This window comes from Pelophylax lessonae, assembly GCF_965119305.1.
Source record: "Pelophylax lessonae genome assembly, chromosome: 3".
NCBI lineage: Eukaryota > Metazoa > Chordata > Amphibia > Anura > Ranidae > Pelophylax > Pelophylax lessonae.
Genome location: NC_138770.1, coordinates 512,554,870 through 512,573,114, shown reverse-complemented (window position 1 = coordinate 512,573,114; position 18,245 = coordinate 512,554,870). Strand labels below are relative to the sequence as shown.

The 18,245-nt window shown below is 42.5% G+C and overlaps 1 protein-coding gene across 1 annotated transcript; it reads left to right on the top strand.

Moving 5' to 3' along the window:
• Window positions 1-7,598: 7,598 nt before the first annotated feature.
• STX11 (syntaxin 11) lies at window positions 7,599-17,340 on the top strand. Its single transcript, XM_082249952.1, has 2 exons — window positions 7,599-7,732; window positions 16,053-17,340. Exons 1-2 carry the CDS (start codon window positions 7,696-7,698, stop codon window positions 16,913-16,915), a joined length of 900 nt encoding a protein of 299 aa, XP_082106078.1. The 5' UTR covers window positions 7,599-7,695; the 3' UTR covers window positions 16,916-17,340.
• Window positions 17,341-18,245: the final 905 nt, after the last annotated feature.

The window sequence follows — 18,245 nt, the reverse complement described above, 5'->3', positions numbered from 1 at the left end:
CACCAATTCGGACAGTGCCATTGCCGGCAATTGGCTCTGATTTGACATGTCAAATCGCATGTCAAATTGGACCAATGTGAACGTGGGCTAAAGGATACAATATTAATGTCCTCCCTATGACCGCTTCCGACACATTCAGCAGTTGCTAGCAATCAACCCCAGCTGTTGCTGATGGCTTCAGTTCACACTGACCAACTACAGCCTTGGGTCTGTGTTGATTGGTTTATATCAACTTTGCATATCAGGGCACTGCAATGTTTCCCCCATTTTTCTCTACCTGCTCCAAGTTCTCTATTGAACTCTGACTTGGCCATACCAGGACAAAATTCATTTTAAGCCATTCATGTTTAGTTTTGACTTCATGGTGTCATTATCTTGCTTTGAGTTTCTTGAAGACTGCTTTAGGATTTTTTATCAGGATGGTTTCCTTCTATTTTATTCATTCTACCCTCTACCCCACAAGCCTTTCAAGCCCTCCCACAGAAAAGCATCCTTGTAGCATGATGCTGACTCCACCATACTTCACAGGAAGGCTGGTGCCTTCATGGCAAACTCTAGATGAGGTGTCCTATAAGATTTAGTTAACAGTGGCTTTCTTTCCCACACTCTCCTATAGATCTATGACTGGTGAAACACCTATTTAATAGGTTTATGCATAGCCTCCCCAATCTTAATTTTTGAGCCTAGTCCCCCACTTCAGAGTAGTCATAGGGCTCTTGGTATTCTTCACTACTCCTCTTCTTGCACAGTCATTCAGTTTTGGTGGCTGTCTGGTTTTTGGCAGACTTATAACTGAGATATGTTCTTTCCATTTCTCAGTGACTGTTTTAACTTTGTTTAAGGCATTTTCTTGAATTCATCTGCTGACTTTCAATTACATTTTCACAGAGCTGCATAGAGTGTTCCTTTTGTCTTTAGTATATTCAAGGATGACAGCGCGCCTTTACCTCCATACACACCTGTCGAGTCCAGCTGAAATTCCTCACTTTCATTATTGTGTTTCAATTGATATCAAAATCCAGAGTCTCCTTTCTGAAAGTCCAGGCTTAATCACTGCACGTTCTTCATTTTTCCTGTCTTATCAAAATGAGTAGTCAAACACTCCCTGTGTAAAAGGGCATAATATATACCTATTTCATTACAATACCTATTTCATTACACAATTCGCATCCAGTGTGAGTCATCTGTGTGTCCTACAATCCCAGCTCACATGCACTCCCTTCCTGACTCTGCTTTGCGTCCGTCTTTCTTCTGCATTTTATTCCACCTACCCTGTGAAGACCAGTTGCTGTAAACCGCTGTACTTTAGCCACCTTGACTGGTGGATTCTCAAAATAAAATAAGGAATGCTTCTCCTTTTTGCTGTAAAAACACCAAATGGTTTTAATAACTTGAAGACTAAATTCCCACAAGCATAAAATCTAGTAGCCCAGCATTAAAAGGGGCAAACTTACCACTGGTAACTTCTGTTTGAGGCAAGCACCCAACAGGCTCTAATTGTTTAGCTACTAGGGATGATCGAACTGTTCGGGTCGACCATCGGTTCCACCCGAACATTGACTGTTCGAGGTTCGGCCGAATTTAGAACTTTTTGCTGAAAAAGTTCGGAATTCGGCAACCAGAACTGACCAAAATGCAATGGGCCAGGAAATGGGCTTTAAAAGCCCGTGATTGGACCAGAACCATCAGTAAAAGCCAATTGAGGGGGCAGGAGAATGCTAGGAATGTGATTGGAGTGACTAGGGGGTCCAGAGGCCAATCATTAGTGAATACACCCCCCAGTATACAAGATAGCCCCGCCAAATTTCTACCATTTTAATACAGGGACGTGGAAGAGAGTGGAAGCAGTTCTGTTACTTCTGCTTCAAAAGTGTCATTTAGCAATTATTGGTGTGAGGAAAGGGATATCTAGTGTAGCTAGGGTGCTATTTTCCACTTTAGTTAGCTTCAAAAATCTAGTTTCTGTAGGGAAAGTTTTAAGTGCCAGGGTGACCGTAGTGTAGTGTAGTGTAGGGTGAACTGACACTGACTGCTATGGCAGGGTGACCAAACCCTTCCATTTCAGGGTGACCGCTATAGAGAAAAGATTGTTTCTCTTAGGTGACTTATAGAGCAGCGATATGGCTTCTCGCCGGTCAGCCTGCTTTTTGCTGCAGGCGTTTTATAGGGCTTTTTTGAGGACATGTTTGGAGTCAGGCATGACATCTGAACTTGTGTATAGGGGTATATATACACACACATGTATGTATGTATGTATATATACACCTACACATATATAGGTGTGAAAATAGCAGAACACTATGCTTGCGCTAATGAAATAATTAACAGGCATGTATGTGTATAAATACATATAAGTGTGTGTGTGTATATATACCCCTATACAGAAGTTCAGATGTTTTGCCTGCCTCCAAAGACCCCAAAAAAATCACCTGCAATAACACACCTGGGCGTTTTTTTTTTTTTTTTTTTTTTTTTTTTGGCGCAGGCATTTTTTTGGGGTCTTTGGAGGCAGGCAAAACATCTGAACTTCTGTATAGGGGTATATATACAGACACACACACTTATATGTATTTATACACATACACACATATAGGTGTGATAGGAGCGGAGCAATATGCCTGGTAATTCATTAGCGCAAGCATGGTGTTCTGCTATTTTCACACCTATATATGTGTAGGTGTATATATACATACATGTGTGTGTGTGTGTATATATACCCCTATACACAAGTTCAGATGTCATGCCTGACTCCAAAGACCCCAAAAAAAAACGCCTGCAATAACACACCTGGGCGTTTTTTTTTTTTTTTGGCATATATACACATACCTATGCTTGCGCTAATATAATTAACAGGCATATGGCTCCGCTCCTATCACGCCTATATATGTGTATGTGTATAAATACATATAAGTGTGTGTGTGTATATATACCCCTATACAGAAGTTCAGATGTTTTGCCTGCCTCCAAAGACCCACAAAAAAATGCCCAAAAAACCGTCTGCGCCAAAAAAAACGCCCAGGTGTGTTATTGCAGGCGTTTTTTGTGGGTCTTTGGAGGCAGGCAAAACATCTGAACTTCTGTATAGGGGTATATATACACACACATTTATATGTATTATACACATACACACATATAGGTGTGAAAGGAATGGAGCCATATGGGTGTTAATTATTTCATAAGCGCAAGCATAGTGTTCTGCTACTTTCACACCTATATATGTGTATGTGTATATATACATATGTGTGTGTGTGTATATATATACCCCTACACAGAAGTTCTGATGTTATGCCTGCCTCCAATAACCCCCAAAAAATGCCCAAAAAAACGCTTGCTACAAAACCGGCAAGGTGTGAAAATAGCGGAGCCATATCCCTGTTCTATAAGTGACCTAATACAAACGATCCTTTTTTTTTTTTTCTGGTTCTGGACATGCTACAGAGCTTCACAGGTACACTTTTTAGACCCCCCCCCCCCCCCAGACACTAAATCCAAAGAAATCTTTTTTTTTTTTTTTTTTTTTTTTTTTTTCAATAATTTTTTCAATAATTTTCTCTCTATCAAAAATGACAATTTTTAAGAACTTTTTTTTGTGTGATTAATAGTCTCTGGGGCATAACCCAGAACCCTAGGCACTTTTTAGGGGCATTTATTGGGTTTTAGGGCTTCAAAATGGGGTTTTTTGATTGCCGAAGTTTTGAAAAGTTCGATCATCCCTATTAGCTACCACCATCCAATGCATTGCGAAGGTTAACTCACCATCATCAGAGGGATAGGAAGCCTTCCTCCATCACTCGCTTATATAAAATTAATATTCATTGATTCCTCCTCTCCAATGTAATACAAAGTAACCCTTTCTTACCAGAGAGATTGCCAGGTAAATCTATGTTGCCCTCTTCCTACCAGAGAGCAGGATCCATTAGTGAGGTCTGCTTATATTGCTCAGGTGCAGTTCAGCTTGTCTGAAATGTTTCACACTGGTCCAATAGGCAAGCATATTGGATAGTGGGAAGAAACCTGACAACTGAGTGCACAGGCATTTCCCTGGTGATTGGCAGAGGAAAGTGCATCTGTGCATGCTGGGATACTGTATAAATGCCAAGGGCACATGTGTTTAAGGTCTTTTGGCTGGAGAGCGGGGTTTAGAGGGAGGGGACGGCTGCCCCTCCTCTGTAGGAGCTGTCATGCTGCCTCAGGTGGTTGACCTGAGGGCCTGGGTCAGAGTGGAGCTGAACCCAGAGGTCCTGCAGAGCTGACCAGAAGGGAGACACTGGAAAGGATCTGATTCTGCCTACAGTGAGTACAGATCTGTGTCATGGGGTCTGTCCTGAGAGGGCCATACCTTCAGCTAGAAGAGTCAGTGGATGGGCGTCAGTCAAGGGGATGTTAGAGGAGTCAGCGGATGGGCGTCAGTCAAGGGGATCCTAGAGAGTGTCCTGAAGATAAAGTAGTTACATTAAGTCTGCTGCTAGAGCAAACAAGAGGATTTAATTCTTCCATATTCGTGGCAGTATGGTTAAAGCAGTGCGTCTGCTTCCACAAATAACCTGGTTGAGGCCGAGTGAGAGTTGTCGTCCTCTACTGTGAGTAGTTCAGTTGGAGTATCCCATTATTCCCTTCTTCCACCCAAGTTCCACAATAAATATGTAGCACCCTACAGGTAGGTGCGAGGTAAATGCATAACGGGCCTTGTCTGCCTAACAGCAGGGCCATGTTTCTTTTTGCTAGGTAGGTTGTCATGGTTTCCAAGTGTGTCTCCTGAAAGGAAAGGGGAGTCTCCCCACTGGCTCTATTAGAGGCTTCTGATAGGGCAGTGGAGGAAACCCAATCAGGGGATACATCCAAGCTTGTAACTACCCCAGAAGGCAGATGTTGCTGCAAAGGATTCTAGGAGTGGGTATAAGTTTGGGGGAAGCGAGTGACACAGTGTCTTTGGCGGGAGCAGAGTCCCAGGAGGGAGAGAACGGCTGTCTCTCCTCCTGTCTGAGGAAGTGGATGTCTCGGGGTGTCGCCTGAGAATCCAGAGAGTGCTAAGTTGAGCTGAGGGGATCAAGTGTGCTGAGAACCAGCGGAGAGCGAGAGGGGTCCAGTCCCAGGAAACCTACACAGGTCATGAGTACAAGTTGGCTTGTCCCTGGGGGTTTGCCTGAAGAGTTAGAGGAGACCACTCCGGAGGAGGATCTGGGATCCAGTGCCAGCTAGCTGTAAAGGGGGTACCTAGGTTGAGGACCCTGAAGTAACAGAGGGGTTACATAGTCAGTGGACCCTGAAGAGCTACAAGTGTAAAGGGGGCGCCAGCAGTTTGGGCCCTGAATTGTACAGAGTACCAGTTGAGAGTTGCAGCTATACAGTAATTCACAGCAAGCTACCTCCAGCCTGTGCCAGGCTGGAGAGTGGTCAGAGACTTTGCATTGCAGCAGTATCAGTAGTTCTATGCTCCACAGTCCTGAGTCTTCTGGACCTAGAGTCGATGATTCAGCACTTCTGTCAAGTTATAGTGTGTTCTAAGCGTCAGTGAGCGCTGGCTATCATCAGCTGGCGTCAAGGCAGCGTTAACAGACATTTTCCGGATAAAGTCCCAAATTGTATCTAGTTAAGCCTAAAGGAGTATCCCACTAATTCCCTTCTCCTACCCCTTTATCTACAATAAAACCACAAAACAAAGATGCCGGAGTTGTCAATGTCTCAGTTCCCACACCCAGGGTCGCAGCTCACATGGAGGACCCAATGGCAGACCCACATCAGGCCCAATGCCTGGAAAACCTGCTACAAATATAAAACCAATTCCCCTGGACTGTTTATTGAGTAACGAGCAACTGGGAGTAAAGATGGGTGTGTGGAAAAATCCCCCTAGTGACTGTCTGCAGGTAATCAGAGGGAGACCCAAAGAGTCATCACACAGCAAGCCCTATGGAGACAGTGCCACACACACATGAGAATTGCCATTGTTGACTTGTTTTTGCAGGGTTCAGTGTTGTCCTTCTTATACTGCTTTAATATTTTAGTGAGTTATAGACTTGAACTGGAAAAAATTTACATCCAGGCCTACCATCCTTCCTTGTTCCATGTCAGTAGTTTATTAAGTAAAGGCAAGATCAGGAGGCCCTGGAGTCTTCACCTTTTTAGGAAACTGTTTACGTAGGATTGCCACTTGTCCAGGATTCACCCTGACAGTCCATGTTTTGAATCATTCTTCGGGTTTCCGTCTCCATTATTTTAGAGAGCATACTTGCCAGTGAGGTAGAGACCTTCCCAATACCTGCCAGTAAAGTGTCTGCCCCTTTCATTTTTATTAAAAAAGAATAGCGCACACATGCAAAAGAAATGACTATCAAATATGGAGACAATCCATAAATAAAAATGGGGATTTGGTCCCACCATATGGCCATATCGTGCTCAAGCCCACCACTACGTCAAAGTACCCCATTGTTAGTGGGTCCTACACTATCCATAAAAAAGGGGTGAATCCAGCCTCTCTAACCCTTCGAGACAACACTCCTTGCTGGGAGAGATGTGCTAATGCACTACAAGGGACTCTTTCATTTTTGTCCCCAGTTCAGAAACCACACTATGGGCACTTTAGTCACAAAATATAGGCATAGAGTATACGACTAGAAAGTTGCCATGTGGCAATAAAGTGTTTGGGTTTGGCTTGAAGAAACCATGGCAACCCTATATTAAAGACATCTCCCATACTTCTATACTCTGATATTCTTCAAAAGAAATCTGCCAGAGAACACACATGATCCAGGGTTGTCATCTTCAGTCTAGCATCACTACTGAGAACCAGCATGTGCTTATCAGGTGACCCAATACCTGTTTTACACATGTGTTTGTTCCAGGTTATTTACACAGCAAAGTGAGGATAAGAATGAGGGCACCAAACCTACAAATTTATTGGCATTTCCCTTTATTCATTCTTCAAAAATTAAAGTAAAACCAAACCTGCCTATCCTTTGCAGCAGAGAATGGTGCCATCTTAGCCTCTGTTTAAATTTGTAGTTTCCTTTCCAGGGTGCTGCACATATGATCAATTGAGGGCTTGAAAGTTGAGAGCTAACATAACTTTTACAGTTGCTAGTGTACTCTTCATCAGAGTCCAGCCTTGAATGTAACTGTTTTGCAAAATGGTTAAATTGGTGGGTATAGTCCTGCTTAAATTTTACTATGACTTTATAGTGTGTATGTGGATGTGCTTTTTAAGAAGAGTATGTAAATTGCAGAGCACAAAAATGTAAAGGAAGCGCCTGATCAGTCTAGAAAGTCTTGATGACATTTAACTGTACAATTTTCCTCGAACATATTAAAATAATCCTATTCTTTTGCCAACTCTTTAGGGGGCAGTTCTCATCCACTGTCAGGAAAGCCTCTGCTTTGCTCTGAAATTGTGCTCAACAGTTCTCTTCAAAAAAAAAAAAAAAAAAAATGAAGGGTTATTTTTGTTTTTATCTTTCTAAACATCCTCTTTCCCATTTTGGTAATTTGAGTCATTTGGTAACTTCTTTAAATTGAGAGGTTACACATACAGCTGTCCCTGTAAGCCTGCCCATTAATGTGTGGTCACAGCCTAGCAGCTTCTTTAGAGAAACAAAGGGTAGTGCTTGTTTCATTTCCTTGTAACAGTTCTCAAAAAGCACCATGTTACATTAAATATTTTTCCAATCTGGTGTATGGAGGTAATTTAGGAAAAAAAGCAAAATGGAGGAATCGGCAAGCGACGAGAAGCAGTGTAAAGGTTGGTGTCACATTATTTCATTTTTTCCTTTTACTGGAAATGTCATCCAGCATGAATTGCATTTTTTGGTCCTCTGGTGCATAACTCTACAGTCACACTATTGTGCACTGTGCTTGCTTCCATGCTAGGAGTATAGTTTTGGAGGACCCAATAGCATAATAGGCATAATATTTTTAGCATGATGAAAAAAAAAACTGCCAGTTGCTGTTTGTATTTGCTAAAATTAAGTTTTTATAAATGTTTTTAAATATTTTTGTGTAATGTATAAATTATTTTTTAACATATAATGCTATTTAATTTTTAGCCTCAAAATTTTTTTTTTTGTTCTGTTTAACAGCACTGATACTCTAGTGGGCAAGTTTCCTATTGATGGAATATTTGACTACCACTTTACTAAAAGGTTCCTTCTGTGGGAAAAAAGGTGTAGTGCAAAAAGATAACCTGCATTGACCAATAAAGAAATGCAGCACTGTAAATTACACATATCAGCATGTGTTTAGTGCAAACAACAATAATGGTAGCCAAGGATTATTATTACAAGTGCTGTGGTGTGAACCAGCCATTCTTTTTAAATGTTGTGTTCAAGACATAGGTTATTGCTTATGTATTTTAATCAGGCTGAAGCTCTAAAGCAGGGGTCCCCAAGCTTTATAAAGAATGGGGCAGTTTACTGTCCTTCATACTTTAGGGGCACAGTCAGAGTAAACAATGCCAGATCTTTTGGTATTCGGGGGAGAAATAGGTGATGTCAGTGGGAAAATGGTGCCCCATATTTGATATGAGTGGAAGGAATTCTGCCCCATAGTTGGTGTCAGTGGAAGCAATGGTGCCCCATTGTTGGTGTCAGTGGCAGGAATAATGCCTCAAGTGCCAGATAAAGGCAAGAAAGGGGCCACCTCTTGTCCCAGGGCCTCATTTTGGAGACCACTGCTCCTAGAGCAACCTTTCTCAACTAGGGTTCCTCCAGAAATTCCTAGGGTCTCATTGAGCAATGAGACACTTCCTTTTCCATTAATCAGTGTGCTGATGGTTTCTTCCCCTATAGGTAGCCTATCATTATATTATGGCTATTACATTTTTTTTTGTGGGGGTGTTGAAGCAGGCACAATGGTCAACACATTTTAAGCTCTGTTTGATATAGATATTTCTGTTCAATCCAAACATGATAGAATATAAACAAAATCCTGAGTAAACCGATAACAAATCCAACCACTTACAACACTATTACAACAAATAAAAGGAAATCCTATTACTTGCTCAGTAAACAAATGATTGAATGTATAAGCGCACCTATGGATAAAATTCAAGGCCAATCCATGTGGAATAGTTAAAAGTTGAAAGAAAAGTGGAAAGGAAAAAGATGGTCTACTTCATAGAGGCCCCAACAAGGAATGATGCTCTGTTGAACCAGGTAATCTCAAACCATGCAGAGAGTAATACTAATGTTCATATAAAAGAACATCTAGGTAGCAGTGACCATAACATTATTTCAATTAATGTTCGCTGTAAGCAGCAAACACATACTGTAAAGATAAAAACACTTCACTTTAAATAGAGCAAATTTTCCAAGGATGAGGACTGCTCTCCAAGACTGAGACTGGGAGGGAATATTGGCATCGATGAACAGAAATAGGAATTCTTCAAAGGGACTGTATGTACACTCACTGCAAAGTATATTCCCATCGGCAACAAGTTTAAAAGGCTAAAAATGTAATCTATGTTATTTTTTTTTCTTGTTATTTATTTTACCTTTTTTATTTTTACACTGTTTCTTCAAAAAAATGTTTTTTAATTACTTTTATTCCTGTCACAAGGAATGTAAACATCCCTTGTAATAGAAATAAGCAGGACAGATCCTCTTTATTGTGAGATCTGGGGTCAAAATCTCACATCTACACTTTAAAAAAAAAAAAAAAAAAAAAAGTAAATTTCTTTCTGCAAGAAAAAAAACAGGCCCTTAAAGGCCGTTGGGAGGAAGCAAGGTATGAAGTCGCTTTGGTCCTCCAAGACCATAGAGTCAAGTGGGGGCCATCTTGCCCTCACTCTATTTCCTGCCTAGGACTCCATCGGATTTTCCCCGCTACCGATGGCTCCGGTAAGCAGGGAATCGACGTGAGGGGGGCACCCCTCCCGTCGCCCATGAAAGTGATCCCGTGGCGAATCCGCCTCTGAGACCACTTTTATGTTCAATCGGACCGCCCGCCGTTAAAAAAAATACTGGGGTTATGGCAGCTAACTTCAAAATACCGACGTAAAACTCTGGCAGGCGGTTTGTAAGTGGTTAAAAGGGATCATTAAGTCTTACCAAGTAACCTAGACCTGTTAGTTTAACTTCTATAGTTGGAAAGATACTGGAGAGTTTAATAAAAGACCACATAGATTAGTTCTTGCTGAAAAAAAATATTTTAGGTAACAGCATTGATTCATGAAAGACGGAAGTTGTCAGACCAATCTGATTTCTTTTTATAAGGGGGTAAGTAAAACCTTAGACAAAAGCACTGCTGTCACGTACCTGGAAATGGAGCCTGACGTGGAGAGGAAGGCAGTCTCCCACACCTCTGGTCTGGTACCCCTAAAAAAAGTAAACAGGAGGCATGGAAGCCTGGAGTAGCACGAGTGCCTAGAAGTTCAGATGGTGAAGGCTGCAGATGTGAGGTCTGTGCGTACTTGGATGCAGCCTGGATCGTGATGCAGGCTGGCGGGGTGCAGACAGCAGGTACTTGGCAAACTGGCTGGTCACAGGCAGCAGATGCTTAGCAGACTGGCAGGTCACAGGCAGCAGGCACTTGGCAGGCTGACAAATAGCAGACAGCAGATCTAGGGATGGCTGAACACACAGCAGGGTCAGGAAAACTGGATTGGTAACTAGCAGGCACATCAGGAGCAGAACAGTAGGCAGCAGAGTAGCCAGGTTCAGGCTGGAGTTGGCAACGGCAAACAGAAAGACAGAGGAATCGAGCAGGGATGTGGTCGAAAAGCAAGTCAGGGGTCGGCTCAGGCAGAGTACAAGCGTGGTCAGATGGATCAGGCCTGCAACAGTGATTAAACACTAGGAACAGGTGGCAGGTAACAGAATGCTGTAGACCATAAAACAAGGTCCTAGTGCAGCAGAGGCGTTTATATAGCCCACTTGGCGCCACTTTAGTGGCGGGCGTGAATGCTGGTGTCCACGCACGTTCATGAGCCATGTGAATGGGAATTCAGAGAGTAGTGGTTAATGATTCATACTCTGAATGGTCTAAGGTTATAAGTGGCGTACCCCAAGACTCAGTATTGGGACCCTTACTTTTTAATTTAAGTGATCTAGGGTCTGGGATTAAAAATACCAGTTCAGTGTTTGCAGATGACACCATGCAATGCAGTGGAATAACGTTCTTACAGGATGTCTCCAACTTACAAACCGACCTCAATGCACTGTTTTTAATTGGGCAACTGTGTGGCAAATTGTTTAAGATTGATAAATGTAAAGTTTATGCACTTGCGGGCTGTAAACATGCACACATCTTACATGCTAGGAGAACCGCTGTGGTAGTTATTGGTGGAGAAGGATCCGGGAGTTCTGGTAGATCATAAGCTTAATAATAGCATGCAATGACAAGCTGCTGTTTCCAAAGCGAGCAAAATCCTTTCTTGTATTGAGAGGCATGGACTGCAGAGGGAGAGTTGTATCTTTTTTTTTTTTTTTTTTTTTTCTATTTTCCATCCGTCCTGGGGATCGGATCGGATCGGATGAGAGCGGACAGGCGGTCCGCTCTCATCCGATTCCCCATAGAGAGCAGCGGAGCTCTGACACCTCCCTCTCCACAGTGTGCGGAGACGGAGCTGTCATCCGCCGGCTCAGCGGGGATCGGCGAATTGATCCCCGCTGAGCAGAGCACGGTCCTCAATGGAATGCGGACCGTGTGAAAGAGCCCTAGGATTTAAAGTAAAAGAAAATCACGAAATGTGGGTTGTCCCTGGAAAAGTAAGAGGGGAAATCTTCCAATGTGGGCACAAGCTCTGGTGACCTGGGGGACCCCAATGGATTCCCCTAATTTGCAGGGATTTCCTCTAACGTCCTGTGTTGGCTAGGAAGCAAGAAGTGAAGGTAAATCTACCCAACTAGACACAGGTGGCAAAAAAACTGACAAGCATTACAACCCTCCCTATATGCTATCCAAAAAGGGTGGATGAGATTTGACTATAGTTGTACTTTAACAATGAAGCAATACCTTTTTTTGAAAAGTTTATACTAAAAAATCTTATCTAATATTTTTAACAAACACTAGGCCACTGATGTCAAATAAACAGGCTCATTCTTCATGAAATAGATAGGCCAATGCAAGCATATACTAGGTCCTTGGACTGACTTTGCTCATTATTACAAAAAAAAAAAAAAAAAAGTTTGCCTGTATACCTGTCTTCATCTCAAAGTGATTAAACCACTTTACTAAGGCCCCTTTAACACGGGCATTCCGATCATATCTGCCTGTCTGTTTTTCAGGCTGACATTATCGGAAGGTCCATAGAACCCTCTGGACAGGCGGACCGACTTGTGTCCCTTTTACACCAACCTATCTCAAGGTCGGTCCAAGTCCAGAAAAGGGAAAAAAAAAGGAAAAGTACTGCATAAGTTTCTGTTTTTGCGGACCGGACTGGAAGTAGCCTGATGTGGACTCCATTTGTAACCAGCTGCCCATAAAGCTTACAGGGGTCTGCCTGTAACGGCCAGGCAGAAACTAAATGGACACAAATGCAACATCCATCCTGTTTGGCTCTGATCAGCAGGGGATCACCTGCTGATCAGAGAGGAATCTGCTCTGTCTGCAAGGGGCTCCCATACAACCCCCCACTCACCAAAGGCACAATTTTGTCCTAAATTTTAAATGTTTTCTGTGTTCTTTTTTTCAATACATATAATGACTCCTGCTTTAAAATTAGGGATGGAAGTTGTTGCATCCTGCTGATAGTTCAGAACATGAACACTGTCATGCTTCTAGTGGTTAGTGAAAGTAGCATGGGGATGTAGATCGTACACAGAAACCAGAGACTGAAATAGTATGGAAATGGTCAGAGCCCAGATCTTGGCAGTGAAGTGGATATGGAACTATATTGGTATATATGTCAAAACCACAAACTGGGTAAAGCAACTGGTTCCCTTTAGTCACCTTGTCCCTTTTATATATAATAACTTCCTTTCTGTTTAGTCCCCTGTTGCTCTGCTTTGCTGTGGATAGTAGGGGAAACCAACCCTATGTAACCTCAAGTCAGATTTTCATCTGGAGCTTACACAGGATCTACCCACTCCCATTTTACAGTTTTAGGGCTTGGTGATTGGCACTTGGGGAGATCCACATGCTCCTCTATACCCTAAAACTATTTCCATTGCAGCTGAAAAAAAGGTAAGTATTTGCCACTGGTGAGAGGGACATTAAACAAACCTGCAAGTACCAGCATTGTCACAAAATTATCTGTATATTTCCTGGTTTTGCAACCCAAAATAAACGTTCTTACATCTGATAATTGCAGTAATACCACATATTTGTACTTATTTTTTTTTTTTTTGTAGGGCCCAGAAACAATAATGCACATTTTTCTTTCTTTTAATCCTACTTAAAAACGCCCTGACACTACAGTGATATTATATTTTTGTTAATCCTATCTAGAATATACTGGCCCCGACCTTTGACCTTAGCCCTGACTGATATAATGAAAGGTCTGAGGAAATGGTGAGAGGTATGTGGGATAAAACATAACAGTAGAGGGAGAACTAAAAGCATTTTTTTTTTTTTTACATTTTGGATAGAGTTAGGGTTTTTTTTGTTTTCCATCTGTGTGCCACTGAGGTGGTTTCCCTTTTACTTCTGTCACATAACCAAAACAGGAAATCCTATGTGAGGGAAATCCTGGTTATCACTAGAACTAGTGACTCTATTGGAAAGTTTCTCCTCTATTGCTGTTCTGGTGACAACCCGAGGTGTGGGATTTTTTCACTTTCACTTTTGAGGACAGTAAACCAGACAAATAGAGAGGGTGAATCTCCCTAATGGTGGCATAAAAGGCAATAAAAACCTTAAAGGTGTTGCAAATCCTTGCCACTCAATCCAAAAAAACAAAACAAAATGCCTTTTATTTATACTTTTAATGTACATAATTAGTAAACTGTGGATAGCAAAAGCAAGGTAATTCCCTTTTTTGGTTATTTTAGAATAGTCTATTGCATGTTCTATCAAAATTCTTCTTTGTGTGTGTGTGTGTGTGTGTGTGTATCTTCTATCTTTTTAGTATGTGTAAGGCTTATATCGTGGTTGGTGATCACAGAACATCTTGTAGTGTTGTGTTTCCCTGCCAAGGCATTGGCTCTGTTTCACACAATGGTAGATGACACAAAGAATCGATAATAAACAATACTATTAGACCCGGTTCACACTACTCCGACTTGGGACGCGACTTGTGTGCCCTCCAGTCGCCCTAAGTCTCTTGTCATTACAAATTCAATGTAAATGAATGAGAGCCGTCTTCATATGCACTACTGAAGTCCAGTGGCGGCTGGTGCTCAAAATTTTGGGGGGGGGGGGGGGGGCGCAAAAAGAAAAAAATTTGCGGCAAAAAACACGGTAAAAAATTGCCTGACTTTGATGCCACACAAGTGTTAAAGGGGCCATGAGTGATCAAGTGATTCTTTGTTTCCTTATGAAATACATTTCAGTTGATGGTCTTTAGCAAATATTTTTTTTTTTTACTTGTTTTCTTTTAAAAGTTCTTTGATCATTATTGTTATCCCTTCTAATGGAGGGGTGGACAGAACAGAACACATGCAGAGATCAAGAGTACCTTAGGACCTTGACCAAGGGGTTCTTTATTGAGGGTTTTGACAAACAGAGGAGTTCAGTCCACAGGATAACAATCCAGTACAGCAAGGGATAAGTTCAGAATCACAGGCTGAAAATCCAAACACAGCAAGGGACAGGCAGCAATTTGGTACAGAAATGATTAAGTTTACGATCACGGGGCAGAGAGCCAGGCAAAGTAAGGGATAAGCAACAACCAGGAACATAGAGAACTGAGTCCAAGGTCATAAGCTTGCGTACAGCAAAATGGGAAATTACCTCACATAGAGAGATTCTGGCACAGCCTTTGCAGGGGTAGGGGGATCCACGCAGGATGGTCAGCAGAGGAGAAGAATCCACAAGCAGACACAGCAGGAGATCAGACTGCCTGGAACCTGCATGTAGGTGGTGAGAAATTGGTGGGGTTCTACATGTGGGTGCTGGGGAACAGGATGGAGGCTGGCGGGAACTGGCTGTGTGGAACTAGGGGGGCAGAAAGCCACAGCAAGGGGTCTGACCCATGCTTGCAAGAAGGAAAGTCGCGTATTCTATGGCCTAAGTCCATCCAGTTTAAAACACAACTGGGGGGGGGGGGATGTGTGGGGAGCAGGGAAAACTATGCAAATGGTTAGTAGACGGGGTGTCCTGGACTCACTGCTTACTTACCGGTGGTGGTCTGGTCCCGGATCGATGACGGTCGGGTCTCCTCTCCGCCGGTCCTCTCCGCGCTCTCTCCCGCCGTGTCCGTCCACTAGGCACCCGACTCGTGACTGACGCACGCGACGTGACGTCAGCAGGGTCAGTATGGGGCCATGGGATGTCCTGGATGATGATTGGTCCAGGCTGTAGACTGGACCAATCACAGCCAGGATATCAAAAAGTGGGGGTGTCCAATCGCATACACTTGCGCCCAGGTTACGCCCCAGAACTTCAGAAGGCAGCCAATCGGCGCCTCTTCTGGGACGTCCAATTTTTTTTTTTGTACAACTTTATTTGTACGTTTTGTAATATTTTTTTTTTCTTTTTTTTTTTTTTAGGGGTAGGGGGGCGGCGCCCTGGCGCCCCCTATGCACGGGCCGCCACTGCTGAAGTCTCTCCGACTTCAGAAAAGGTTCCTGTACTACTTCAAGGTGACCTGTATCCGACTTGTGCACATAGACTTCAATGGGAGTCACCTCTAAGTCGGATCCTTATCTATTTTCAAGCGACTGTGATCAGACTTTCCAGGAAGAAGCAAAAGATTAGCCAGGCATTCCCCACAGACAGTCCCCTATCATTTTCTCTTGCAAGTCTCTTCAAAGTCGTGGTAAAAAGTCGCTCCTTCATGGGGCGACTTTCTGGTCGCGGTAGTGTGAACCGGCTCTTAAAACAGTTAGTGTTTTAAGAAAAAAAAGACAGTACGGTAATCAATGGCAGGTTTTTGTCATGTTTTGAGTTGGCTGTAATTGATAGGCAATTTTCTGTATATACCCGTGTATTTACAATTCACCATACTTTTTCTTATTTTGTAGTAATCATGAAAGACCGTCTGAGTGAGCTGCTTGAGTATTCAAGACTTCATAGTCAATATGTTCAAAATGGTGAAGAAGATCTTTCTCAAGAACTTGCTATGTTTGAAACGGACCATTCTTTAGAAGTCCTCTACAATGATATACAGCTCATTCGGACAGAGAACCACTTATTAAAAATTGATGTAAAACGACTGGGGAAGCAAACCACTCGCTTTCTCACTTCAATGCGTCGTCTTAGCAGTATCAAAAGAGATTCAAACAGTATTGCTAAAGACATTAAGTTACGAGGAGAAGGCATTCACAGAAAGCTTCAAAGCCTCAAAAACCTTAGTGAAGATGCTGAAAACGTACATGGGGAAAATTCTGTTATTGCACGTGTGTCTAAAGCACAGTTTATCACTCTTACACGTGCCTTCCAGAAAGCCATGGTTGAATACAATGAAGCTGAAATGGTTCAGAGAGAAAACTGCAAAATCCGCATTCAGCGCCAGCTGGAAATCATGGGCAAAGATGTATCTGGAAACCAGATAGAAGACATGATGGAACAAGGAAAATGGGATGTCTTCTCTGAAAATCTTCTGGCTGATGTAAAAGTTGCTCGTTCAGCCCTTAATGAAATTGAAACCCGGCACAAAGAATTGCTAAAACTGGAAACTCGTATAAGAGAGGTCCATGACCTCTTCTTACAGATGGCCTTGTTGGTTGAGGAGCAGGCTGAGACTTTGAATGTTATTGAGTTAAATGTGGAAAATGTTAAAGATTATGTTAGTGTTGCCAAAGCTCAGATCAAACAAGCCGTGGAATATAAAAAGAAGAATCCATGCCGTCAATGTTTCTGTTGTTGCTTTCCTTGCTGTAACTAAGCTAAAATAACCCAAATGACAGTGTTTAAAAGACTAGTTTTTGCAAGGAATGAAAACGTTCCAGTGTTTATGGACCTCCTTTAAAACCAACATAATGGATGCTACAGGATCACCAAATATTATTCTAGTGACCTCATTGGTCACCAAATGTGTGAAATATTGAATATAGTTGCATTTGAAGATGTAGTATTCATCATCTTCTAAACATATAAGATATATCAAAGGTGAAAAACTGCATGTCTCTAAGGTGGTAAGGGCCGAAAGGATTCCAGCTATTTTAAAATATGATTGAAACTCAGAAGTATGTCAGTATTTAATGAAACATTAGCATAAACATGCATGCATTAGTAACTGCAAATGGTTTTAAAGTACATTTTTATGTTTTATGTAAAAAAAAGACATTAATGGCTTGGTGTTATGTCTTTTGTGATAATGCTGTATTATTAAAGTGTAAAATGATCTTACATGTTCCAATTTGTACATTTAGATGGTACAATGAAAGGTCAGCTTAACAATTTTCTTTACATCTACCAAAAAAATGGATTGTATAGGCTTGCATAGTTTTGGTATAAATAAAATACATTGTGCAGAAATTGTATAATCAGGTCGTAGTATGTGGTCAGCCTTAATGTTACCAAATATGATCTAAAAGATGCTTGCACCGGGTAAATAGGTACCAAACGTAAAGATTTAGGCCCCATGCACACGGGACGTTTTTAACGCTGCTGTAAGCAGCGTCAGGCGTTTTCTTTTTGCAGCCTAAAAACGCCCCTCCATGTTATTCTATGGCCTCATGCACACTCAGACGTTTTTGAGCTGTAAGTGGCTTAGGCGTTTTTAGGCTGCAACAAGAACCCACCACCTGCGCGTTCTGAGGACCAGCGTTACAGCGTTAAAAACGCCTGACGCTGCTAACAGCTGAATAACTTTGCTATAACGTTGCTTAACGTGCGTTAAGCCACGTTATACGTTTTTTTTTCTTCCATTCAAAATCAATGGTTCCCTATGGGAGCCTATTGATTTGAATGGAGATCGCACCGCAACACCGCAAGTCGGATCCGACTTGCGGGGTGACTTGCGCTGTGGGAATCTTGAGGGGGAACTCCACGCCAAAATGTGAAAAAAACGGCGTGGGGTCCCCCCCCAAGGTTCCAAACCAGGCCCTTCGGGTCTGTTATGGAATTTGAGGGTAGCCCCATGCCGAAAAAACGGCGTGGGGTCCCCCCCAAAATCCATACCAGACCCTTATCCGAGCATGCAGCCCGGCAGGCCAGGAAAGGGGAGGGGACGAGCGAGCGGCCCCACCCCCCCTGGACCACACCAGGCCACA